The sequence below is a fragment of the Neophocaena asiaeorientalis genome, unplaced genomic scaffold, assembly GCF_003031525.2.
Source record: "Neophocaena asiaeorientalis asiaeorientalis breed wild unplaced genomic scaffold, Neophocaena_asiaeorientalis_V1.1 scaffold265, whole genome shotgun sequence".
Taxonomy (NCBI): domain Eukaryota; kingdom Metazoa; phylum Chordata; class Mammalia; order Artiodactyla; family Phocoenidae; genus Neophocaena; species Neophocaena asiaeorientalis.
Genome location: NW_020172172.1, coordinates 3,411,570 through 3,425,013, shown reverse-complemented (window position 1 = coordinate 3,425,013; position 13,444 = coordinate 3,411,570). Strand labels below are relative to the sequence as shown.

General features: G+C 41.8%; 1 protein-coding gene across 1 annotated transcript; it reads right to left on the bottom strand.

The window, feature by feature from the left end:
- Positions 1 to 309: 309 nt before the first annotated feature.
- HIGD1A (HIG1 hypoxia inducible domain family member 1A) lies at positions 310 to 7,202 on the bottom strand. Its single transcript, XM_024756800.1, has 4 exons — positions 7,127 to 7,202; positions 2,784 to 2,898; positions 2,006 to 2,140; positions 310 to 1,321 (listed from the first exon to the last, which is right to left on the bottom strand). The coding sequence occupies exons 2-4, from the start codon at positions 2,878 to 2,880 to the stop codon at positions 1,272 to 1,274; spliced, it is 282 nt and encodes a 93-aa protein (XP_024612568.1). The 5' UTR covers positions 2,881 to 2,898; positions 7,127 to 7,202; the 3' UTR covers positions 310 to 1,271.
- Positions 7,203 to 13,444: the final 6,242 nt, after the last annotated feature.

Sequence of the window (13,444 nt, the reverse complement as noted above, 5' to 3'; positions counted from 1 at the left end):
CTTATGTGACCTTGGGTTAATTACTTAAAACTATTCACACCTCAGTCTCCTCCTCCACGAAATGAGGATCATAGCTCCTACTTCTTAGGATTGTTCGGAAACTTAAATGACAGTTTACATGAAAAGTGCTTAGAGCAGTGTGTGGCACACAGTAAATGCTCAATAAACGTTACTATTATTCCTGTTTGTTAAATAGTCTTTAACTATGGCTCCTACAGAAGGCATAAAATGTTCTCCCTCTTTTCTTGGAACTACTTGTGCTACTTTGAAGAATGATAGTTTTTTCCAAATTGAAATAAATACAAGACATTTGATGTGTTCACTTACTTTAATAACATTACATTTACCATGTTATCACCATGGAATGTAAATTCAGGTTAGACAAGAGAATTTCACAAGTACAACAAAGCATTCTGTAGTATACCAAAGTTTGTATAATGTCTGACCAAACCAGCTTGCTCATAAATCACTTCCATTACAGGCGATTTATTTAGTTTAACATTTATGATTCTTTCAGAGGAAATAAACAGACTGCACACATTTTAAAAGTATTTTTCATTTACCTTTGCATTAGCACTTACAATACACACTTCTATTTCAAAATGCCATTTAAAAATTATTCTAATATAACAGCAGCAAACTATAATTCTGCAGTTACAAAACAGCTAAACAGGGATCTACACTTAAGTTATTCTCATGTTTACAACTATGATTCTGAAACAGATACTACTTCAAAGCAGCTGTTACCAGCTCTTTAGGTTTGGTTTAAAAACACACACATAGTTGCTGGGAGGTTTATAATGTTGTATTCCGTGCACTGTTCTGAAAGGGTTCTTCAAGAGCCAGCCAGACCTTAAAAACAGTACTCAATCCACAAGGCAGTCAGAAAGAGTTAAATTAACTGGGGTAAATAGGATTCCTACATTACATCAAAAGCGTATGATATTCTACAGCAACTGGGAGCATTTTCAGGTTTGGCATGTTGTCCTCTTTACAACTAATTTTATCAGAAGAGTTTAAGAAGGTGGACACTGTACCACTATCAAGTGCATTTAAAAGTGACATGTTTTTGTGCTAATCTGACTCCCCTGAATGACTTAGCTAGTAAACTAGTCACCAGGCAAATCAAGCCTGCAAGAAAGGAAGCCAATATTCAAATTACTATGTTACTGTCTGACCCACAGAATTTATTTTCAACATAAACATATAACCTCAATATGAGATGTCTAACTAAAGCAAGCACCACCAAGACCAAGATAGCATCTCCTCTTCTAAGGTTTAGGTTTTGCCCAGTATTCTTGATACATGGAATAGCCCATACCTAAAGAAAAAGAATGCTAGTTAAGCATTTAAATATTTTCTTCAGTGTTAAAAAATTAAAAACAGTTCATAAAATAGCTAAAAGTAGCACCCTTGCTAGCATACAATATTTACAAGGGGAACCAGGCACTAGGCTGTTTACATTCTTGCTTTGTTGAACAATTCAAATTTCTAAAATTCTTTTTACACAATTTCCCAAGTATCTCAAGGCCAGAATGACTAGCTCAGACTGTTAAAATATCAATATTTATCTGGCAACTTTAAAAGGAGCTACTCTTGCTATATAATACCAGATAAAGTCTATTAATTATAAAGCCTATAAAAGCATGTAATATCTTTTCCACCTTCAAAAATTCAGTAAAACAGCAATCATGTCTCTCCCAGATGATGGATCTTATTACCAACCCTATTTACATATCTAGACTCTTCAACGAAATTATAAACTCAGTGATGGGCAGTACTATCTTTTCTTTCTTTCTTTAAAACCTTAGTAAGATTATATCATAGACAGTAAAACTATGTCACTACTTGAACTATTTTTATTAATTCAGTTTTTATGTGAAAATGAATATAAGTGATATTTGCAAACTGCTTCAAAGTCAGCTAAAAGTATCTACCTTGTTTTATTTACAAAGAAATCCATTAATGGGGAGCCACAAATTTGAAATGTCCTGTAGGAACCTACCAAGAGTCATTGCTCCCACAACAAAGCCTTGGGCTGCCACGCGCATGTGGATCAGGTGAACAGACATTTTAGTATTGCCCCTGCTCTTCAATTTATATAATCCATATGCAACGATTGCTGCAAAACCTGCCATTCCTGTAAAACAAACAGTCACAAGTATGTCAGATGCATGCGGGCCGGGAATCAAGATGATTTTATCATCAATCAATGTTCTATTTTTTTTTATAAGGATGCTTTAGGAGACCATTAACCAGCTAACATACAAATTGAATTTTTAATTTTCCCCCCTCAGAACTAAAAATCCACAATTGGAAGCAAACAGTAACAGATCCAGAAAGTTAAGATCATCTTTAAAATGTGGGCTTGTGAAGCCAGTAAATAAATTCCTTTAAGAGTGAGTGCCAGGGGAACTCTTCTCTGTCTTACTTCCATCCCCAAAGGCAATCAGTTAATATAGTAGAGACTGTAATGAACCACAACTGTGAGTATAACAACTCTTAGTCTTGTGAGTCCTTCCAGCAAATCATTGAGACTGATGGTAGTCTTGGGGTCCCAACACATTCACTGAAATAAGTCACTAAAACAAGAAGTCTGAATACACAGAGAAGAATTTTTATAATGAGAGCTACATCATACCAATCTAAGCATATTTCAAGATATGAAAAAATATTCAAAAATAAATGCTTTCAGGAAATTCTTGATGAACCAAACAAGCTTACCACACTTCTACTGTGTTAAAGCTTACAATAGCTTATTAGACCATCAAAGTCAAACTTACCAATGGGGACAAATGGTGCCTCTCTAGCTTTTCGGATAAGTTTAGATCCCTGACCTTCATCATATGAAGAAAGAGAAACATCTGTGTCACTTGACATGGTGATTGAAGAATCTTCCTGAAATAGAATTTCCATGAGGTTCTGCAGTTAAAAGCATACTTCTTTTATAAGACTATTCCTTTAAGTGATACCAAAAAAGGCAAGATACTGGCCTGATTATGAATTAGAGGGCAGAAAAAAAGATTTATTTCTATCACAAAGGGACCAAGGCTCCATTCTCCCTTTTTGGTCAGTTTTTTTACACAGGACGCTAGTAGGCATTTCATCACAATAAAGTAATAACAAATTCAATTTCACCTTAGTCACAGTAACTATGTACATACTTCCTTCTGACTGAGCTGAACAGACTATAAACTTTACCCATAGATAAAAAAGGGAGTCAAACATAGTATATAACTGCACAAGTCTCTGATTGACGTCAATTACAATAAACTCAAAAGTTAACTGCCATTACCCATATAGTCTTACCTTAGCTTCTGGGTTTTTCATGGGCATAATACCCCCTTCAGTAATAATAGCTCTCATTCAACACTCTGCTATTCAAGGGGTTTAGTAGTAGTCAAGGTCCTCAAAGAAAATCCAACTCTAGAGGGGAGGCTTAGTGCTTAGTTTGAAAAGTGAGATTGTCCCTCCAAGCCCCCATCCTCATTGGGAAGAGTCCAATTCTGTCATCTGACAGAGAAGAAAACCTTAATCCCAATGAGTTGTACAGTATCACACAGCTAGATGGAAGAAATTAGGACTAGACTTTCTCTTCTTTTTTGTGCTCCATTACCTGCTAATTGAATAAACCCTTACTTTCTCTGAGCCTTTATTATATACAAGGTTCAACAAGCTCAAGGTTCAGGATGCTCACTATATATTTGAAGAGATAGAATGTAAACACTGAAATAATGTTTCACAAATTAGATTCTTTAAAGTAGACATGCCAGAGTGTGATCACTTTGACAACAGAGACAATGAGAATTTAGAATGTGATGTCTCTTGGATAAAAAAAGTTTGGGAAGTTTCAGAAATATCTGAGATTGGCTTTCAAGATACTACATAAATGGTGACTTCCCTGGCGGTCCAGTGGTTAAGTCTCTACACTTCCACTGCAGGGGGCATGAGTTCAATCCCTCGCCAGGGAACTAAGATCCTCTACGCTGTGCGGTAAACAAAACAAAACAAAACAAACCAGCAACAAGATACTATATAAATGTACTAGATGGTAAGATTAAATACTGTATTTATTTTAGGCCAGTATGTTTATTAGTTTCCTTCATAACCAATCTAAACTTCCCAAAGGCAATAGTTTCAAAAACTTTTCTGTTTTTATCACAAATCCTCCTTCAACCTCCCTCACCAACCCCACATTCTAATCACATTAAACTTCTTATAGATGCTCTCTAAACCTCCAAGCCTTTGCACAAGCTACTTCCTCTGCCTAAAACGTTTCTTCCCTTTTCATTTCCTTCAGGTACTCTTTCTGGGCTAAGACCTCCCATTTTTTGGTTTCTTGCCTTAACTGACCTGCTCTGGAAAGTCTTCTCTGACTCTCCCAGTTTATGATAAGTGCTTTGGTTACGCAGTCCCATAGGACCCGATGCTTTCTCTATAATAACTCTTTCTTACAAATGCAAGTTTAACTGTTTTTCTCACTAGGATCCTTGAAGTCAGGAGGTTACACCTGTCCTGCTTGTGTCTATACCATAGCCTGGCATGATGCTTATTACATAAAGCAGACCACAAAATGTTTGTTGAATAAATTGTAAAGTAATATTTTCAACAATTAAAATTATTCTCAGGTAATTAGGAAAATTTAGTGAAAATTAACAATTATACACATTTGTAGAGTCAGCAATAAAAATGTCAAGCTGTATGTACATAAGTGCTTATTTTTCTTTTAATTCTTATATTGTATCTATGAAAGAACACATGATAACCTGAGTAGGTCTTGGAGCCTTGCAACCACAAGAGATAAAACCATTATATACCACAATCCACTTTTAAAAACTAGCACCTTCTTTTACATATAGAAAAGCATGTTTTCTTCCTCTGCCTTAATTATTCCTAAACTAAGAAGTCGTTTGGGAATTGTCTTTAAAAGCAAGAAAGTTGGTAGTTTTTCCTTTAATCTCTCACATCTGGATAACTTTAACTGTCCAACAGGTCAATGGAGCAAAAGTTCCCTTCTCCTTCCTTTCAGGAGGGAGGCAGATCACCTTTCAGCAGTTTGTACGAACAGGATATTAGATCTGGCTTTCAGAAAGTAGTCCCTGGGGAAAGAATCAGGGTGTGAGGGAACCATGTGGTCATGATGTCTCAAGTGACTAATGATAATCTGTCTCTGATCCAGAACACCTTGTGTGCACATTTCAGGATAAAATAAAGGGGAATATTAGAAGTCCAATATATCACAAAGTTATTTGTTACTCTATGGTTCAAATTATATACCTAGCATAATATATATCTGTAACACTCCCTGAGTAAAAGATTTTGATAATTCTCTTCCTAATGACCACCTAGAAGTTTCCCAAGTATTCATGATTTATAGCCACCTAAATACAAAATGGTTCACTTTTAAAATATCAGGGTAAGTACAGATCATATAACTTGAGAGTAAAAACCCAGATTATTAATCCATGCCAATAGGCTTACTTTACAGAAGCAAAAAAAAAAAAAAAAGGTTATGAAGGGTTAAATGAACTGCTCAACAACAGGAATACATCTCTGGCAGGGTAGGATTAGAACCCAGCTCTCCTGATACACAGTTGTGGGTTCTTTTGATTGACAATATATTGCCAAGTCATCTGTCTTATAATGCTGGTATGTATTTAATCTGAAAAACATTTAAAATCCACTCCTTAACAGGAGCCCACATCTCTTTCTTTGAATTGTAAAAAATGTCAGTCATGCCTAAAATTAAATGGAACCTTCTTTCCCAGTGACTTAATTCATCTAACGATTTCAAGTGTGATTTGAAGATTTTTTTTTTTCCCTAGCGCCACTTCTGAATTTTCCTTTATTATCATTTTCTCATCCACCTGCAGCAGCTGACCCAGATCTCTGTCGGAAAGTTGAACAGGTACAAAAAGAGGCACCTATAACCAGATACTCAAAGCCAGTTTGGAAAACACGAAGTAGTCTGTAAACTTGGTAAGATACTACTGAAGACCTTTCCAAATGCATGGGAACCTAGAAGAGGCATAAGGGAACTGGAGCTGCCCAGCATCACGTGATGTAAAAGACTTAAGGATCTTCACAGCCCGTCATTTTGGTCACTGGAACTACTATCTAACAACCATGGTTTCAAATTTTGATTTTGCATCCGTTACCTGTCAGCCTGTTTAAAATGGCTTCAAGGCGCCACCCCGGAAGATTCTGATTCAGATGGTCTGGGGCAGGGCCCAAGGAATCTGTATCTTAAGAAGACCCCTTCAAGAGATTCTGGTGCACAGGGAAGCAAGAGAACCCCTGGTATACAGAACTCAAATACGATTATCATGCTGGGACCTGGTACCGCTTCAATCCATCATAACTTTTCATCCAAACCGGTCTGGGTACTTCCGAAAGCAGAGGTTCCTTCCATAGGGATTACCCCGAAGAAGGAAATAACTGCTTCCCGCACAGATAAAATAAAAGAGGCGAATAAACCTGCCGAATCATTTCGGCTGCTCCCAATACTAATCCCGTGCTATGTTTTGTAATTTCTAATCTGGCAGGTTTACTTTTTCGGGAGAAATGTAAATTACGGCAGAGATGCTTGATACATGCCCGGGTCCTTCTTAACCTTCCTAGGGCCGAAGAGGGTCGCCAAAGGTGGAACGGAATAGCGGCCCGGGGAGAAGATGAAGCCGATGGCAGGAAGGTCGTTTGGTTTTACGCCCTCCTCTCAACCCTTCAACTTCCCTCCCCTCTCTCTTCTTGTGACCTTGTCAGGACTCCATGGCCTGAGCGCCCGCCCTCTCAATCCGTCCTCACCCACCCCGCTCTACGAGTTCCCCGAAGTCAGCCCCAGCCCCGTCCCTCCCCAGCTCCATCCGCGAGGCTTCGCTCCTCAAGCCTTTGCTGCATCCCCTCATAGGCTCCGTACGCCCTCACCAGCCTCCCCTGCACCGCGAGGTGGGGCCTGAGCCCCGCCAACCAGACTTCGCCCCCTTCAGCCCAGGCATCGCCCCCACTCCCAGTCCTGCGATCCCCAACCCTCCCAAGGTGCTCTCAGCCTGGCCCAGCGCGGCCTCACTTCTTCCCATCCCACGGCCCGGCGTCCCCCGCTCCCAAAACCCCGGCTTGCATCACTTACAACTGCACGACGTCGCAGGCCCCTACCCGCTCCTACCAGCTGCTGCCCCACCTCGCGCACCAGCAGTCTGCCCGGCTTTTCCCTGTTCCGCCCACAGCCGGCCTCAGCCAATCAGAAGCCGGTGGCTGGTACGCCGGTGTGGGTGCCGGCGGGTGAGTGCGGGCCTGTACGCGGTGGGTGGGGCGGCCCCGAGCGAGCTCCGGATTGGCTGGGGCAAGGTGCGCGGGCGGTGACTCCGCGTCCCCGGCTCTCAAGTAGGGATCGCGTCAGAGGTGAGAGGTCGGCGACTGGGGTTCCGCTGAGGACGCTGGAGGGCTCTTGGCCCTTGGCCCGGCGGTGTTTGAGATTACTCTCGCCCTTTTCCTCTCGGGACGCGGCGGCGGCAGCGAGCACCGCGAAGGCGGTGTCTCGAGCGCCGGCCGGGCGGGGCCGCGGATCAGGGGGTTCGACCGCGGCAGGTCCTTGGGGTGCTGCGGGTGAGGAGGGAGCATGTTCCTGCCTTCGGGGGCGCCGGCGGCGGTGGGGCGCTGGAGCCGCTCCCAAGCCCTGGCGGTTATACGCCACGAACTTGCGCTGTCGGCCTCCGGCTTGGTGCTTACACTGTAGTGGGAGGAAGCCACTCATTGCAAGCACGGGTGACTCCGCCTAGATCGGGGTGGTTTACCTGAGGAAAGAAGTGTCAGAAGCCACTTGTGGCAGTGAACTTCCCGGGACACAGCCCCAAATTTGTTCGTAGAGCAATCGATAGCTACCTGGCGAATTAGTGCAGGGCATCAAGCGCTACCGTGGGGACTCTAACTAAACTAGAATCTCTGGATGTAACCACGAAACGAGGCAGACTGCCAAGTGCTTTATCCCACAGGTAGAAGCTCAGTGTTTTAGGCTCAGTATTTTGAAAATCTTTTGTCTCATAATTGAGTTAAAACACTGGTAGGAAACATTCATGCTGAGTACGATAAATTAAAAACCCTTTACTTTGGTCATGTGGAGTACTTTCAGCTGCTTGAGGGCACGTATTTTGTCTGGTTCATGCAGGCATCTCCTTGAACACTGTCTTTGAGCTCAGTAGGGCCTCAGTAGTGTTAAAAGAAGAAGTGACAGGGGCTTCCCTCGTGGCACAGCGGTTAAGAATCCGCTTGCCAGTGCAGGGGACACGGGTTCTATCCCTGGTCCGAGAGGATCCCACATGCCGCAGAGCAACTAAGCCCATGCGCCATAACTGCTGAGCCTGTGCTCTAGAGCCCGCGAGCCACAACTACTGAGCCCGTGCTCCTAGAGTCCGTGCTCCACAAGAGAAGCCACCGCAATGAGAAGCCCACGCACCGCAACGAAGACCCAACGCAGCCAAAAATAAACAAAATAAATGAATTTATTTTTTTAAAAAAAGAAGTGACAACTGATGCAGTAGCTGGAGGGCTTAAAAGATAAGTAGGGGGCAATTCCTTGGCGGTTCAGTGGTTAGGACTCCACGCTTCCATTTCAGGGGGCACGGGTCGATCCCTGGTTGGGGAGCTAAGATCCTGCATGCCTGCATGCCGGGCAGTGCAGCCAAAAAAATTTTTGGAAAAAAAAGGAAGTAGGAAGATCAGGAACTCATTTAGGGTAATTAAAGCGATAAAAGAGCTTGACAGATTTGAATATGAAAGTCATGCATAAGTAAAGCAAGGGCTTCCCTTGTGGCGCAGTGGTTAAGAATCCTCCTGCCAATGCAGGGGATACGGGTTTGAGCCCTGGTCTGGGAAGATCCCACATGCCGCAGAGCAACTAAGCCCGTGCGCCACAACTACTGAGCCCGCGTGCCACAGCTACTGAAGCCTGCGCACCTAGAGCCTGTGCTCCAAAACAAAGAGAAGCCATCTCAATGAGAAGCCCATGCACCATAAGGAAGAGTCGCCCCTGCTCGCGACAGCTAGAGAAAGCCTGCGCACAGCAATGAAGATCCAACACAGCCAAAAATTAATTAAAATTAATTAATTAAATTTTTAAAAAAGTAAAGTAGAAGTCAAGTCCTTTGATTCTGGAAAAACAAAGGCTAACTGCAGCAGTGACCACAGCATGTTCATTCCTGAAGAGGATTTATATGAATCAAAGTAATGTTAGCTAATTTGCTAATTTCCAGAGAATGAGATTTGGGGTCAGGCAGACCAGTGCTGGTCCCAACTTAGCCACATACTAGCCATGACCTTGGGCTTCACTTTCTTCCTTTGTAAAGTGGGGAGTAAAAGTAGTGGTGGTTAATGGGGAAATAAATATAGAGTGTTAGCTATTAGTTTAAAAATTCCTATGCCATGCATTGTGCAGAAAGATGCAGACCCTGCCCTATTTGTTTAAGAAATGATCTCTTCGTATGTAGAAGCAAAAATCTTGGTAAATGGTGATGATGCCTATCTGTATCAGATGATGCAGAAGTTTTTTTTAAAGATTGTTCGCTACTTTATTCAGTATCATGTTAAAAGAAAACAGCAGTGACAGCTGATTAAACTATTAAAATTTTCATAATAATTTTTCATAAGACTGGTGACAAATGTACAACATATATTATTCCATTCTTCTTACTTTGTGTTATTTCAAAGTATAATATTGATGCAAAAGACTTTAAAAATTATTTGGGTTCTCATGTATTAAATTAATCCACCTGTAATTTATAGGAAGGCAGCACAAGAAGTCTCTGACAGCTTTGCTAATTTCCCCTCTTTAGGGAGCCTCTGTAACGTCTCATGCTCCAAGTAGCTGTCCGCACATGATCATATGCACTATAAGAGAAATGGGCTTCTAAACTCAGATTTGGGCTAAGGCTCAGCTTAAAGCTACGCTATCTGTTTTTTGACATCCTTAAAAAAATACTGTGTGATCTTTGTGGAATTTTGTCTGGAACAAATATTAAAACTTTTGAGAAAATTGGTAATATCTATGACTATTTTCAAACTACAGTTGAGAGTCACAGTCAGCAAGTACTGGACACGTATATTGTGCCCTGTACAGGGCTCAGAAATTAGACTCAGTTCCTTCCCTGAAATAATTTATCATCTGATTAGGTCAAAGGAACAGGTACAGAAAAGTATCAAAAACAGTCTGTGATAAGTGCTTTGAATGGAAATCCAGGCAGATATCACAGTGAGCGAGCAGTTTCAAAGAAGTCTTCTTGGGACAGGGGCTTGAATGAGTGGGCTTTGAAGGATGACTAGCATGTAACTAAGTTGAAAGGATATTCCAGAAAAAGGAAACAGTGGGCAGAGGAATAGAGGTAGACTGGGATTGTAGCTCTGGCATGGAGGACAGTGAGTGGGGAAAAGGCAAAAATCTGTGACTAAAGCAGAGTCAGAGAATAATGGAAAGTAGGCCTAAGCTCACTGGGGAGGACCTTAAACGCTCATCAGAGAACTTGGACAATATTCTATCAGGTGGCCCTTGAAGGTTGTGGAGCAGGGTGTTTCAAGAGCTGAGTGAATTTGAGGTACTTGGTAGTGAAGTTGAATGCATTAGAAAAGGACTATCGGCATTTCTCTGCCAGAAAACAAGACTATTCAGTATGTAGCTTCTATTCTTTATTTTGAAGCCATATCCTGGGTCTTAAGGATAGGGAAGGCTGCTACATGCTGTAGTGTCACCCCTCTACCACCTTGACAAGGCCTGCTGCTTTAAAGTAGCAATAGTGCATACAGTCCGGTCTCCAGGGAGAATTGACTAGGGTCCGGGCTACCATAAAATTCCAGACTCCACAGCACGTCTGTAACTGAACATAATTATCTCTCTCTCTTCTCCTTCCCCCTGCTCTGGACACCCCTTCCTCATAATCCTGTACTTTCTCTTTAAATTCCCCGACTTGGTTGGTAGAACTGCTTTCCATCCCACTAACTGAACATGAAACCTGGGTAAATCCTTGATGCTACTCCTACTTCTGTGTACATGTAGCCAGTGACATGTGGGCAGATAACTGAATGACAAGGGGCCAGCCTTCTGAAGATCGGTGGCAGAGGTGAGACTGTGCCTTCCCTCTCATAGTACTGTGCTCTGACCAAACGGGCCCAGTGATGTTGAGAGGATCATTTATACAGGAAAGCACTTAAACAGATTAAATAAGGAAATACATTTGCATCATTTTACCCTTGATGCAAGACTGTTTTCACTGATAATATTTTCCAACAAAAAACTGTGCGGTTGTCAGTAAAAAATGGATCTTGGATTCACTGAAGCTCCTCAGAATTCCTTTTTGTTCTTCCTCTTAGTTATTTGGTTGGGGGGGGTGGGCACGGAACTTCTCTAACTGAGCCGAAGCCCTCCTGCCTCATTCCCTTGCTTTGGAGATAATTGGATTTGGAATTAACAACACAACCATCTCGTCTTAAAAATTTATATAATTTTATGTATACCTGAAACTGACACAACATTGTAAGTCAACTATACTCCAATAAAAATTTAAAAAAGAAAAAGGCAATGCAAATCATACAATGACCCAAAATTTTATATAATTTTATGTATACCTGAAACTGACACAACATTGTAAGTCAACTATACTCCAATAAAAATTTAAAAAAGAAAAAGGCAATGCAAATCATACAATGACCCAAAATTTTATATAATTTTATATCCTATGTAATTTATTAAATGTGTCTTTTAGTAGAGAATGAGTAAGCAGAATTGGGTAAATCCTTGATGGTCTTGGTCTTTTAGTTTTATGTAGTTTATATACTGATTTTAAAAATTAGAAAATTTGTAATCTTATATAAGCTATATAACTGAAAAGATCGACTTATTTTTATAATCTGTATTTGTACAGGTAATTTGACTAGATTGCGCAAAGAAAGAATCGATCACTGGAAGCAAAAGCTTTCTGTTCACCACAGGTGAACAGCTCTTTCCACCAGAAAGGATAAACGTGATTTTCCACCTGGGCTCCTCAGCTGGCTCCTGGTACTTGGTATGATGGAGAGTACCGTGGTTATGCATGAACGTTGGGTTACAAGCACCCTGGCATCAGAATCTCTGTTAAACATTTTCGCCCACAGCACCTGATGGTGTGCTGCACATGGAAAATACTTGTTGACTCAAGACTATCTCTGCAGAGGTGAGTACCTGAGTTCAGGGACTCTTGCTGCATTTCAGCTACTGGGGCTGCAGTAGCTGGGCAGGGACTGTGGGCTCCTGTGGCTTAATTCTCGTGATCACCCACCATTGACAGTCTCCCTTTCAGAACCCTCCTCTCCTCTCCCCTACTGCCTTGGATACTGATGGCCTCTCTGCTTCCCCCCACTCTGTCTCTCCCAACAATGATTTAGGGCTATTTTTACAGCCTGCTAATTCTCTGAGAATGAGGTGCCTCTTATGGACGGCACTGCCATACTCAATGGCACTGCAAATAGGTTTCTGTTGACATCTCCAAGCCCTCCACGTCATTTTGCCGTGACACTGATTGCGAGGCACCATCTGTTTGTCTTGATGGCTTAATGAATTGAGGGCTCATAAACGTAGCCGACATCTAAATGAGATCCATATCTCAATAAGGACAGGATAATGGTCTCCTTTGCCAGAGATGGATGGACAATTACTTCTATAACTGTGAGAGAAAAATGGATTATGCAGACAGACACTTCACCCAAATTGGTGGCCCTGAATTACCGTCCCTGTGCTGATGCTTTTGCTCAGGGATAGGAACCCGCCTACCCTGTTTCTGGAAAACCTGGAAAAGAAAGATTATGTGCCTGACCCAAGTTCACTCAGTGAATCAGCAGACAAGTGCTAGCCATCAAAGTCCTTCTGCTACTTTGTTTTATGAGAGTCAGAAGAGTTTCTAGAATGATGAGTATTAAAATAACTGTAGAAAAAGTGACCTCATAACCTTGGCCTGTCGCCTAGTACAGTATGTCTGATTAGAGGGAAGTGACAGGCCATGAGATGGCTAAGCATTAAGTGCCCCGCGCAGATCATGATTTCTCCTGAAATTGGGAGAGTTGTTGCTTAAGGGCAGTTCGCTCTTTCCTTTAGCTGGTATCTGGAATCCTTGTGATCCCTGAGCTATAGTGAGAGAGTGTCCCTGGCCTCCCTCTTACCTGCAAGTATCTTACATCAGAAACAAGCAGCACCACATGCAGCTTACGCAAACAGCCTGCTGTACAACACCAGCACACGCTCAGTGCCTCCCATTCTCTGGGCACACTGCTACGTACTAAATGTACTCAAGTGATCGTTAAAACAGCTCCATCCAATAAATATTATTACCCCCATTTTACACATGAGGAAACTGAGGTTCAGCATGGTTAAGTAACTTGCTTATGTTTCCATGGAAGCAGAGGCAGGATTTGAATCCAGTCCTGTTTAGCT